Source organism: Syngnathus scovelli, chromosome 7 (assembly GCF_024217435.2).
Source record: "Syngnathus scovelli strain Florida chromosome 7, RoL_Ssco_1.2, whole genome shotgun sequence".
Lineage (NCBI taxonomy): Eukaryota > Metazoa > Chordata > Actinopteri > Syngnathiformes > Syngnathidae > Syngnathus > Syngnathus scovelli.
The window spans coordinates 7,621,088-7,632,521 of record NC_090853.1 but is presented as its reverse complement, the minus strand read 5'-3'; the positions used below and the strand labels follow the sequence as shown (position 1 = coordinate 7,632,521).

The following is an 11,434-nucleotide window of genomic DNA, read 5'->3' as shown; positions in this document are numbered from 1 at the left end:
ACAAAGTTTGATTATGCTTAATGATAAACATGTATCACGTATACTGGATATGTTTAATATTTTTACGGCACTGTGAACAAGTTGTGGACTACTGACCATTCTGGTGTTCCACATTGGACATAATTTAAGGGTGATTACAACCTTTCCTGAAACTGCGCTCTTTCAACCCCCACAGACTCCATACAAGTACTCTGGGCCATAAAATCTGCTGTGATTAGCTAATTGATATTGCGACATTATCATTATTCAGTTGTTACAAGGGCAAGGGACAGCCATCAGTGAGCAAGCACACTGTCAATGTGGACGTATAGGAACATAGAGGTCAGTATATTTCATTTTCCCATGACATTATAGAAGTGAGCAGACCCATCCATTTGTTCGATTGGGAGGGAAAAGGAGATGTTATATCAGAGGATGAGATCATTTCAAAGCACAACACGCACACGTGCTTTGGTGATGTATGAATGTTAAAATGAACTCAAATTATTTCCTGATAGGAAACCAGTCCATGGCGTTAAAAACAGTTTTTCAACCGCTGTACTGTACTGAAACAATATCAGTGATGTCATCAACGAATCAATTTTTGTTTGACTCAACTTTCGTCTCCTTCGGATTAACTGTGAAAAAAAAATCATTATGATTGACTCGTTCGCCCCTGGTGTAGATCTGGACCAATGCATAAAAAACATGATTATTTAAAAAAAAAAACATTTTGTCCCTCTGGTCTTCTCCCAACTGTTTATTCCATCTGTTGTTCATAACAACCATCTTTGTCTCTCTTGCTTGAGGCTCCCTTTGCACACTCACTGGAGGGCATGGACACACAACCACTAAAACTTTGCAAATGTTTGACAAAAACAAGATTGGCCCATTTCTATTCTATACGTTGGACACCTGGCCTGCGATTCAACTAGTAGATAAACATCTGAGTAAGACCGTCCATTTTTATTTTTGTGTACCTCATAAGTTATCAAATCTAATTAAAATTGTTTGTTTAGTTTGGATCTTGTTTGTTTCCCTTTTTGTCTGATTTGTCGAGTAAATGTTTTACAATGTCGCTCTTGCACACTTGGTCCTGATTTGAAAAATCTCTTTCTAATATCTCTATGAAGTTGTCAGTTAAAATATATTACTATTCTTTTGTCTAAACACAAAACTATCATTTGTGGAGGAAAAATATATCCATGCATTTATTTTCTATATTGGTTGGCCATAAGGGGCTTGGATGAGCTGGAGTCTATCTTGGCAGACTTTGGGCAACAGGCTGGGGACACTATGGCCACAATCTGGTCTCGCCTCACCTAGCCGTGGTCATTCTCCGCATCACAGTGTGACAAAGTATTATGAACTTTTTCAAATTATGCCACATAAAGTGTAGCTTTAGTGCCAAAGCTAACATTCGCTACACAATTCTTAACAGCAAATTTGTGAAAAACAATGCACATATTTATAATGTATGTACTGGTCTAAGGGCCAATCAATTCCTTTGCTTTTTCAGTTCTCTGGTAATCACCTTCTTTTCTCCTGGAGGTACTCCTTTCATTTATTTTCTGGCATTCCATTAGCTAGTAAGCACAATGTTCTTGCATTATTGATAAAGACTTAACGCTGTGGGCAGGGTCAGCCTAACGGATGATCTGACCCTTCCTTCCAGCATGCTATTTCTGACCACATGCCAGAGGTATCATCTCGAGCCCGCTTAACCTTATCTAAGCTCTGTGCAGGCTTCAATGGAAGGAGGTCTTTGCTTCTTATCAGTTTGTCCGTTATATTCTTGACTCAAGTGGTCAGTCCGTTAGCCATCTATGGGTAAATGAAGACGCCTATGGAACCAGTGGTGTGCTCCAGTGACCCGCAATGCACCACAGCTTTATAAAGAAGCCACCCCAGTGAAAGATCTTGTTTTTAGAGTTGCTGAGAAGAATCTGTATTGGCGCTATGGACTCACTGACTTCTTCGAGTCGTAGATCCTCTTCCTCCTATCGCTCCTCAGCCCGTTACAGCTCCAGCAGTTTTCGGTCAGAGAGCTCACGGGCCGGGTCAGGGGACTCCTTGGATGATCTTTTAGAGCCTTTTCTTGACTCGTCGGACTCATCCAGCTTGTTTTGTGAAGAGGGCCAGACCCCATTTGGTAGGCAAGGCAGAACCTCCTATGGAAACAGTGGTAAGTCGGGTTAGGCTCACATATGCAATAGAACAGATTGAACGCTGTCATTTCTAATGTACTAGACTGGAGGCCTTCTCCAGGGTTCAACTAAACAAGTGAAAAGTGTGACACGAAAAAGTTAATGTGGTGGTAACAAGGAAATTTCTATTACAAGGCTTTAATTATAGTTAACATTGTTTTAGAACATGCTGAATGAAAATAGCCACTAAATGTTGGAGTGATGCTTGTTTGATTCCTGACTATTGTCAAGATGCCATTGAGAAAGGCACTGGCCAGACAACCCCAGTTCAGCTGTTCCAGCATGCTTGGTGCATCCAATTCTCTCTGACATCACTGTCTGAGATGGTCCTCTATGTGGACTGCAACAAAATGCACAGCAATGTTTGAGTTAAATTTCTCCTTGAGGGATTATAATGAGTATAATAAATTTAATCAAAATAGCCCTTCCAATTACAGGGAGAAACCCAATAAAAAGCATTCAAAGTCACTCCATAAATATCTAGTTTTTTTATTTGCTGTTATTTCATTGTCACAGCTTAGCATAAAAATTGAAAAATAAAACCAGAACTTTTCATTGGAAGGAAGCAGAGCTGTAGGAGGATGGAATAGAATAGGAGTAATGACCCAGAATGTCTGATTTTGAGCAAAAGACTGCAGACCTCATCAACTGGTCCTCATAAAGAACTAATGGCGAGGAGAAAAGACAACGGGTGGTGTGGGAGTTGGGACAAAGAATGCAATACCAAACCCAGATTGCACCAGCAACATTATATAGAGGGTTCCAACAGCTGATTAGGAAATCAGACACACACATTTTACTGAAAGAAAGTATATTAACATTGTTCCTAAAAAAAAAAAAAAAAAAAATGAACCAGTCCATGGGTGTGCTACATTGACAGGTGGTACAGATTATGATGCTATTGTTAAATTGAACAGTCATGGAGTGCATATTTGGAAATACAAACAAACAAACAAAGAAACAAAGTATTGTAATTTTAAAATAAATATTTTAAATGTTGCCTTTTCAATCAACATTTTATGGGACATGATACGATGTATGAAATGTTTTATAAAAACAAGTTGAAGTTGTATATAAAAAAAATCCCAATAATGAAACATACCGTAAATTTCGGACTATAAGCCGCTACTTTTTTCTCAAATTTTGAACCCTGCGGCTTATAGTCTGATGCGGCTTATATAGGCTTTTTACATCAAACCTGTCACAACACTTTATTTGGGACCTTGGGAAGGACTGCTGCTATTTATTTATTTTCTTGGAAACTTAATTTGTCTTTTTTTGATTTTTCCCATTTCAAAAAAGGTCACATGGGTCGCATTAAACTGAAACATTGCTTTCAGTAACTGTTGACAGTGGGCCACAAACAGGCGGCAGTTTTGAGCACATGTACCTTCTCATGTTTTGCAGCTCCAGTGGGTGGTGTTGTGCCTGTTTGTCAGACCGGCGCCGGAAGTGTGCAATGTGTAGGAGATAGCTACTATATGTCCGCCGATGTCAGCCAGTTTGAGCCGCATGACGTTGTGGTAATGGCATATAGCCACCATGTCGTCATTCACGCTCAGAAGGTGTGTGTTCTAAAGCATTCATTTTGTGTTAAAGAAAAATTCTCATTGTGAAAGTATTCATTGAATACCAGAGAGCCTTGTTTACTTTTGAACTGACTACACAGCGCAATTTATGTTCTTTAGGTCATGGATGACGGAAGTGTCAGTGCCACATTCACCAATAAGTCCCAATTCCCGAAGGACATGAATCCCCTTTCTGTCAGTGGGACCTTCAACAGTGACGGCATCCTGATTGTGAGTGTTCGCCGAAACAACTCTACAGATGGGCAAGATCTTCTGGCTGTGCCTACATACTATCGCAGCGAAGCTCACCTTTGACCACAGACTCAAAGTTCAGCCTCGAGCTAAGCTTCTGTATTGAACTTGCATAACAATTCTTGTTCATTGTTATTAATTTAGCTTCTGCTGAGTTATTGGTGGATGTCTGATGACCAGCCAATATATACCCTATAAAAAAGTGAATTAATTTGCCATTTTATCAATCATTTTTATCACACTCATAGTGCTAGGCTATTCTGATAACTGTTGATTTAGATTTTTCATAAAATTTTGTAAAGGGTGGTGCTAGAGGGCCGTGGGAGATGCCATTATATTTTAGTGAGAATACACTGGATTGAAGATGATTTTTTTTTTTTTTTTTTCCAATAATCTGCTTGCATTGGAGCAGTGGTGCACATGATCCAATAAAAATGAAAACACTTAGCACTTATTGAAGGACACTTATTGATTGACACTTGCTGGAAGATACAACAAATATAAATAAATAAATAAATAAAAAGCACCGTGACAAAAAGATTGCATGTTAAAATCTCATTTATTCATCCCTGATATACAAAAGTTATGCATTTTTCATTGTGAAAAATATCTCTTGACATTGCTCCGCTCTCTCTGGTTTGGCCCTACAGTATATATTTCCCCCGAAGAGCCCTAAAAAATGGATTCCTCAAAAATTGATGGACTATTTTAAATCAAGGTCCACTCTAATTTATGAATGAACCTTGATAAAAAAACGCTGCATCACTGTGAGTATATCAACTAGCATCCATGCAACATAAATCACCAGAAGCTCTCCAGTATGAAACCAGACAGGGAAGGTTTCCCAAAGTTAATAAACATGGACATACGTCTTAGGCCAGATTCTTTAAACAACTAATATAAAATGTGTGTCTTTCCCTTGACAGCTCAAGGAACAGTTGATTTGAGTCATATTGTTAGAGTGGTTATTAAAGGTTTGGGAGAAACCTTCACTTTCCAGTAATGAATCAAACATTGACACAAGCAAATGGAGCTTACTTCCAATATTAATCTTTTAAGTTTTTTTGAAAGTTTTCTTTACAAAAATAAGGTTATCTTTGCATTCATGTCAACAATCTAAAAGGGTGACATGAGATGAATAACTGTTATTGCACGATTTGATTATCTACATGAAGAACAACCATAAGAAAAGGAAACCAAAAAAAACAAACAAAAAAAACAATCCCAAAGCAGGAAACAAAAAACAAAACAAAAAAACAATCCCAAAGCACTGATCACTCCAGACAAATAAATACGCATCTAGCTCTGGATTCTTCTGTATGGTGTCAGATGAAATGAATAGTTGTTAAATGTTTATGACGGTAAGGCTGACAAAGCACGATATGATGCAATGATGCATGAAGAAGCACAAAATATAAGAAAGATCTGGTTTAGTTCTTGTGATAGGCTGGTGAGGCACTGGTTGCTATGGCGCAACCTTTGGACAAGTTTCGATCACATCGAGAGCCAATTGTTATGATGTAAAGAAGAGCACCAACACACACACATGCACACACACATGTTGGTCCCTTTGACATGAGTTTCTCTTGACATCATGAGTATTAAACGATAGTGCGTGGGGGCCGCCATCTTGTTGGCCCCATTTCCTCTCCTAAAAAGTTGAAATGTTTTGGACAATACATCATAAGACAGCAGAATAATAAAATAATCATCCACAATTTAATATAAAAATCCAAATTTCTTAGAATGAGAATAATTGAATATTAATGATTGGTTAAGACATTAAATTATGATTTTATGTTGGAGTCATGATGTGGTATAAAAAATGTTATGATCACAATCCTCACCTCCTTTAAAAACAGACTAGAAGTAAAGCTCATTGGATGGGAGGTGTGTGTGCAAGTCAAAAAAGTGAATTCTATCTCATTACAAAACAATGCCGACTGTATTTTTCCTTTTGTGGCCGCCATGATTACACAACAAGCACAAAACCGTAGCAACATTTCTGCGGGCTCAGGAGTGGATATTATTCCCATCAGAGCTTTCCATTGAGCCCACATTAAATATTAAATACACATGAGTTATTGTCTGTCACTTCAGCCTCATTGCTGACCATGCTGTCATTAAAACTATGATGGCTCAAGTTTCACCAGTCAACTTTGCTGCTGATAACTGGAGTGATCACTTAGAGAAAGGTGAAATACCCATCTTAGAACTGATAATACTTCTTGATTTCATTTAGTGCTTCAACCATGATTGCATTCATCAAACTGATTCTGCTCTTTATTTATCCTCGGGTAATGTGCAGGCCCCTGGATTCTTCCATTAAATAGCTATGGGGCTTCGAACAGTAATGGACGTTAGAAAATGTGGTGATCAAAGATGGATTGATGAGGAGGCCTGAAGCAGCTGGTTGGGTAATGATAACTTGCATCTTACCGTCATCCATTTCCTGCCTGCTACTTGTTCTTTCCTTCCCTTGCGTCAGTCCTTTCTTCCATTACCGTCCTCTCAACCTTCTCTGATTGGTAAGAGCTATATTTAGATAAGCAGAAAACCTTGAGAGTGTTGCCACCGCCATATTTGTGTGTACCATATGTCTGTGGCTAAGGAGTGTACATTATTCAAATGGCTACAGGCCATTGGGCATGCCTGCTTGCGTTGTCCATAATCTTGGAGTGGTAAGAAGACGAACGATTAGCCTCTCCAGCGTGAAAAATAGTGCCATAACAAAAAAATAGTGCCTATTAAAAGCACATTCATGAGGCAATAGAAAACAAATTACAGTGCAGTCGCATTTCTTACAGTACACACAGTGGAGGACAAAATGGAAGACTGGTTCACTATTGTCCGGATAATATGAGCAACATGGACTACACAATGTCTGAGTAAGGAGATCCCTTTTTTTTTCTTTACAAGATTTCACTATGTGCGGCGCGGTGATCAGGTTGTCATGTGTTCTGCTCTCCTGTGGAGTGTCTGCAATGAAGCCTGCAAGTTTTCTCAAGCGTTTATGGCAACACGAAAAGACAATATGAGAAGAAGAGATCGGCAGAGCAGTAGAACACTTTCCACTATTAAATATTGATCCGAAGCCCTGAGGAATTTGGCGATTACGGACCTTAGCACGTTCAAGTTTGACGGTTCTTTCAGCTATTTATGGGCATCACTGGGACTTTTCGTCAGACTCTGATGGGGTGCGTTCACCGGGCAGCGACGTGATGCTCTTTTGGCGGTCCCACAGCTTGTGGAGCTCAGTGGCCTCGTTTTCACTGCTGCTGGTGCCGCTCTCCCGGAAACTGGCCAGAGGTGGGCGCACCTTCACGCCTTTCACCGTCACAGAGCCCTCGATTGCTTTGCGAAGCTGGACGGATAGGAAACAGAAGTCAAGATTAGGATCAGAGGGCAGCACGTGCTACAAAGTAAGGAAAATAAGGTCAGATTGACTTTTGTTGTTGTCTACTCAAGATATTTGACAAAAATAATGGAGGAGAAAGCCAAAGAACTCTTAGTAGATAAAAGATGATGTCAAAAACATTGTGTTCCAAATGCTACCAAAGAATGTTAAGGCTCAATCTAGAAATACTTGTCAAAAGTAATATATAGTTAGATGCTGTTTTAGATTGAGACCCTTTCATTTATACTATCTTAACTTGTATTTTACATCACTACAATTTGTATCAAGTGAGATAAAGAAGGAGAATTTTTTACCGTTTCAAGTGCAAGTGTCAAATGACTCCAGTGCACACAATACTACTAACAGGTGCTTCTACCTTTCCCTCATTTTTGCACGTAAACGATTTCAGGTTACTAATGCAAATTCTTTTACGTCAGATTAGTGAAATGGTTTAAAACCTTTCACCACCTTGTTCAATAACTGATCCATGAGCGCGTTCATCAATTCATAATCACAAAGTAGTAGTGTCATTATTTAGGAATAAAACATGTTCTCATATCTACATGTGTGTCTTCACAGAATTTGACTACTCACCATTGGAAAGTTTCAAAGAGCAGAGGCTTCACTTTTGTGCTCAAAATAAAATATTCAATATTCAACTCAAAATTCAAAACTCTCTATCTTTATCTCTCGCTATCTCTCCCTTTCTCATCTCCAATGATTTTTCAAGAGACCCCAAAAATTGTATGTTTGTTCAACCGTAAAAAAATGCATCGTCAAGAGAGAGCAAGTAATTTCAACAGTTTAGATTGGTCAATACATTTTTCAAAATAGCACTTGTGTGGACTTCCCAATAGAATAGATTTTTGAAAAAAAAAAAAAAAAAGATATTCACAAAATTTTGACAATCGATGATTCTGTGACGCCAGTAATTGACAAATATTTACTATATACACATTCGGCTCATCACATAAGACCTTCACTTAATGTAAGGTTTACTGTATGATTTGAGGTGTTGGATTTTACTGACAACTATGAATTTATCTGAGCACAATTATGAATACGTGAACAAAAATATCCCTCCACTTCCATATCGACAGACCAGCGAGCCAGGCGGTGATATAACCGCATTTGTGTGTGTGAAACAGTGTCAGGCTGGGTGAGCCTGGGCTTTATCTTCTTTGGATGGGCTATTGTCTGCTGATGCAACACAGAACAAAAACAACTAAATGTCGGGGACAAATAACGCTGCACTTAGCAAACAATCCTCGCTCCACTTTTGGGCCAAATCACAAAGAGTGGGAGGTTGGATGGAGGGTGAGGGAAATTTGTTAGTGAGGCGGACAGAGAGGGAGTCTGTGTAAACTGATAGAAAATGGTCATTTAAAAGAGTTGGCAGTATCAAGGAGCCTTTTGTTTGTCTCTTTACATAACAAGTGGAGGGAGGAGTTCATCATTTTGACTGAAGTGGGCGCATGCCTGTAATTTTGCACTTATGAAACCCTTACGCATTCTGTCGGTAAGTGATGGCAGTCATAACTTTTAGCACAAAGAAAAAAAAAGCATTCATGTTCTCACCTCTTTAAGGGAAACAACCCCAATGAGACGACCAATACTTGTGACATAGGCGTGGTCCAAGCCCAGCAGGGAAAAAATCGTGTGCGTCTGAAAGGAAGAATGCAGCGAGAAATGAAAAATGCTATAAATAAGCACAGCAGGCATATTTAGGCAGATAAAATAAGCAATTTCTTTGCTTTTTTAAAAAAAATGTATCACACATCGATGACCTCATTGTCTAAAATGATTCCTGTTCATAAGAGGCAACAGAAGAGACTGAAAAGACTTCAGTGTGCATGCCGGATGAGAAAAAAGATTTGAATATTGTACTCTACTCCACTGGACACCATCAGAGTGAAGCGTCACATGTCCAGCGTTCTTCCATTGTTATTTACAGGACAAACAAACACAACAGTAACATCTTAACCAAAAATTTGTGCTGTTGCATCGAGAAGCCAACTTGTTCATCTCCCAAACACCAAGTCGATCAACAATGGAGATATTCAAATAAAACCTAAGCTGGATCACTTCAAGTATGGCATAAGAATACTCAGTGTTTCATGCTAACAATTTAAAACTGAAACAGTTGGGTGTCCACAAGAAGAGGGTTTAGAGCAACCAGGAAAGTTTCTCAGTGAAATATCAACTAATGCATTCAAAGAAAAAAAAATAATCTGTGCACCAGGCAAAAAGGAACTCAGCAGACAGCATCTTCTACAGATAAAGAAATGATTGACATTAGTGGATTAAAGAGGACTGCAGGCCTCATAAAGCGTTACATGTTGGTGTTTTAATTTTTTTCCTTCCTTCCTTCCTTCCTACATTTGCATGCAATATTAGATTATTATACAACGACTAAGAGAGTTCGGCCAAAGGTGGAAAACACCCCAGACTGGAAACGTCAATCATACAGGGTGAATGCAAATTGGTCAAATACATAAGCTATTCAAGTATCATGCAGGAAAGGGTCCTATCCTCCTATGCCAAGCAAGACGTGACATCAAAAGGTACACCAAATACCACTTTGATTCATGTCTTTTGAAATTGTTTACACGACCCTGTTTTCCCGCTTCCACCCTTTCTGACTTGTGCTGAATTTTGCTGAAGCGAATATTGTGTTTTCCCACGAGGATCATTAAAGTTGCATTTAATCTTCCCCTCACTGCAGGTTCCTGCATGCATCTTGCTACAAGCAATAGAGAGAGCAAGAAGTCAAAAACTTTACTGGCAGATCAGATAGGTTGCCAGTCTGTTGCTGTTTGTTCCAGATCTTTTTAGTGCTTAATTGCACTTTCTGCTGAACCAGAGAAGCCATTTGGGGATACTTGAGTTATATCCCACTGTGTAGTTAAGTAAATGGCGGCTGGGGCTGTTGTTTTCAAGCCCGGGCCAAGCATATGATGTAACTGGTTTTCCATCAGAGAATATACTGTAGCGTATCTCAATGAAGATCACGCATGAATTCCGTTTGACGTGGGCGGCAGCAGCTTGGTCTGTAATCATTCAGGTCAAAAGTTATTATGCCACTTCAAATTAAGCAAAAACAGAAATTGGAACTGTTTGTTGGAGAAATTCTAGTTTGACTCCTGAGCATTGTCAACGTTTGCTTTCAAAAAGCAAAAGTAACAGGGAACAAAAACACATACTGAACACAACAGGGAATATGAAGGGATTATTCTAAATTAGGACATTGATTATTGCATTATCAATAATGGAAACGCTCTAATTTAGTGGTTCCTTAATTTTTTTTAAACATTTCCTGAATTGCAGTTGAATTTCTCGAAATTGAACATCATGACTTGAAAAGTTCATCGTCATCTAATAGAATGTTCACACATCTGATAGCATATATTGATCATGATTCGAGATTTGAGGTACTTCAATTTTTAAACTTAAGCGGTTTTATCCCTGGATTCTATGAGGATGCTTTCGGACGACATTTATTGCCGCATTTTTACATTTCGACTGAGATTCTTTAAATTTCTTGTGCATATGCTGCATAAGAGTGAAAAAAGTTGACATGCTGTAGAAAGATCGAGAAGAGCGCTATAAGAAACTGAATGCAACATGGACAATTATCTCCAGTGCATCAAGAGTATAACCATGCATGACTGTAAACAGCACTGGGCAGTATTTATTATGCTGAGGGAGATTGTGTGCGGTGTTGGCTTTTAGTAGTGTGCAGTGGAGGGAGGAGATGGATAGGACATGGGGCGCGCTCTCTTAAATGTTTAAAAGGTATCAACCCAGCACCCAGACAACAAAGGACAGAGAGAAGGTAGTATTCTGAATGGAGGACATTAGATACAGCCACAGCTGCAACCCACAAAGAGTTAGGAGGTGGCATGTTTGGAAACACGACATGATCGCTTGTTTGTGTGTGCGCATGTGTGTGTAGGCACGCTAGTCTTTCCTGTAGCATGTTGCAAACACAACCAATGCAAGCTTCATACATCTGAGTAAAGTGTTGAAAA

General features: G+C 39.0%; 2 protein-coding genes across 6 annotated transcripts in view; one reads left to right on the top strand and one right to left on the bottom strand.

The window, feature by feature from the left end:
• The first annotated feature begins 1,912 nt into the window (after nt 1-1,912).
• Nucleotides 1,913-4,496, top strand: LOC125971836 (heat shock protein beta-7-like). The gene is made up of 3 exons (XM_049724878.2): nt 1,913-2,164; nt 3,594-3,751; nt 3,875-4,496. Exons 1-3 carry the CDS (start codon nt 1,939-1,941, stop codon nt 4,067-4,069), a joined length of 579 nt encoding a protein of 192 aa, XP_049580835.1. The 5' UTR covers nt 1,913-1,938; the 3' UTR covers nt 4,070-4,496.
• A 2,505-nt stretch (nt 4,497-7,001) lies between these two features.
• Nucleotides 7,002-11,434, bottom strand: part of clcn2c (chloride channel 2c) — a 61,893-nt gene continuing 57,460 nt past the window's right edge. For all 5 annotated transcript variants that reach the window (XM_049724868.1, XM_049724870.1, XM_049724872.1 and 2 more), the window contains 2 exons: nt 8,982-9,068; nt 7,002-7,370 (listed from right to left, as the gene is read on the bottom strand). In XM_049724868.1, coding sequence (XP_049580825.1) covers nt 7,173-7,370; nt 8,982-9,068 — 285 coding nt within the window. In that variant the 3' untranslated portion in view covers nt 7,002-7,172. The remainder of the gene's footprint in view (nt 7,371-8,981; nt 9,069-11,434) is intronic.

Excerpts from the sequence above, each read along its gene's own strand:
- LOC125971836 (XM_049724878.2), top strand. The coding sequence starts at position 1,939 with ATGGACTCACTGACTTCTTCGAGTCGTAGATCCTCTTCCTCCTATCGC. Across the intron at positions 2,165-3,593 it reads AACCTCCTATGGAAACAGTG|CTCCAGTGGGTGGTGTTGTG; the intron begins GTAAGTCGGGTT and ends CATGTTTTGCAG. Across the intron at positions 3,752-3,874 it reads TCGTCATTCACGCTCAGAAG|GTCATGGATGACGGAAGTGT; the intron begins GTGTGTGTTCTA and ends TATGTTCTTTAG.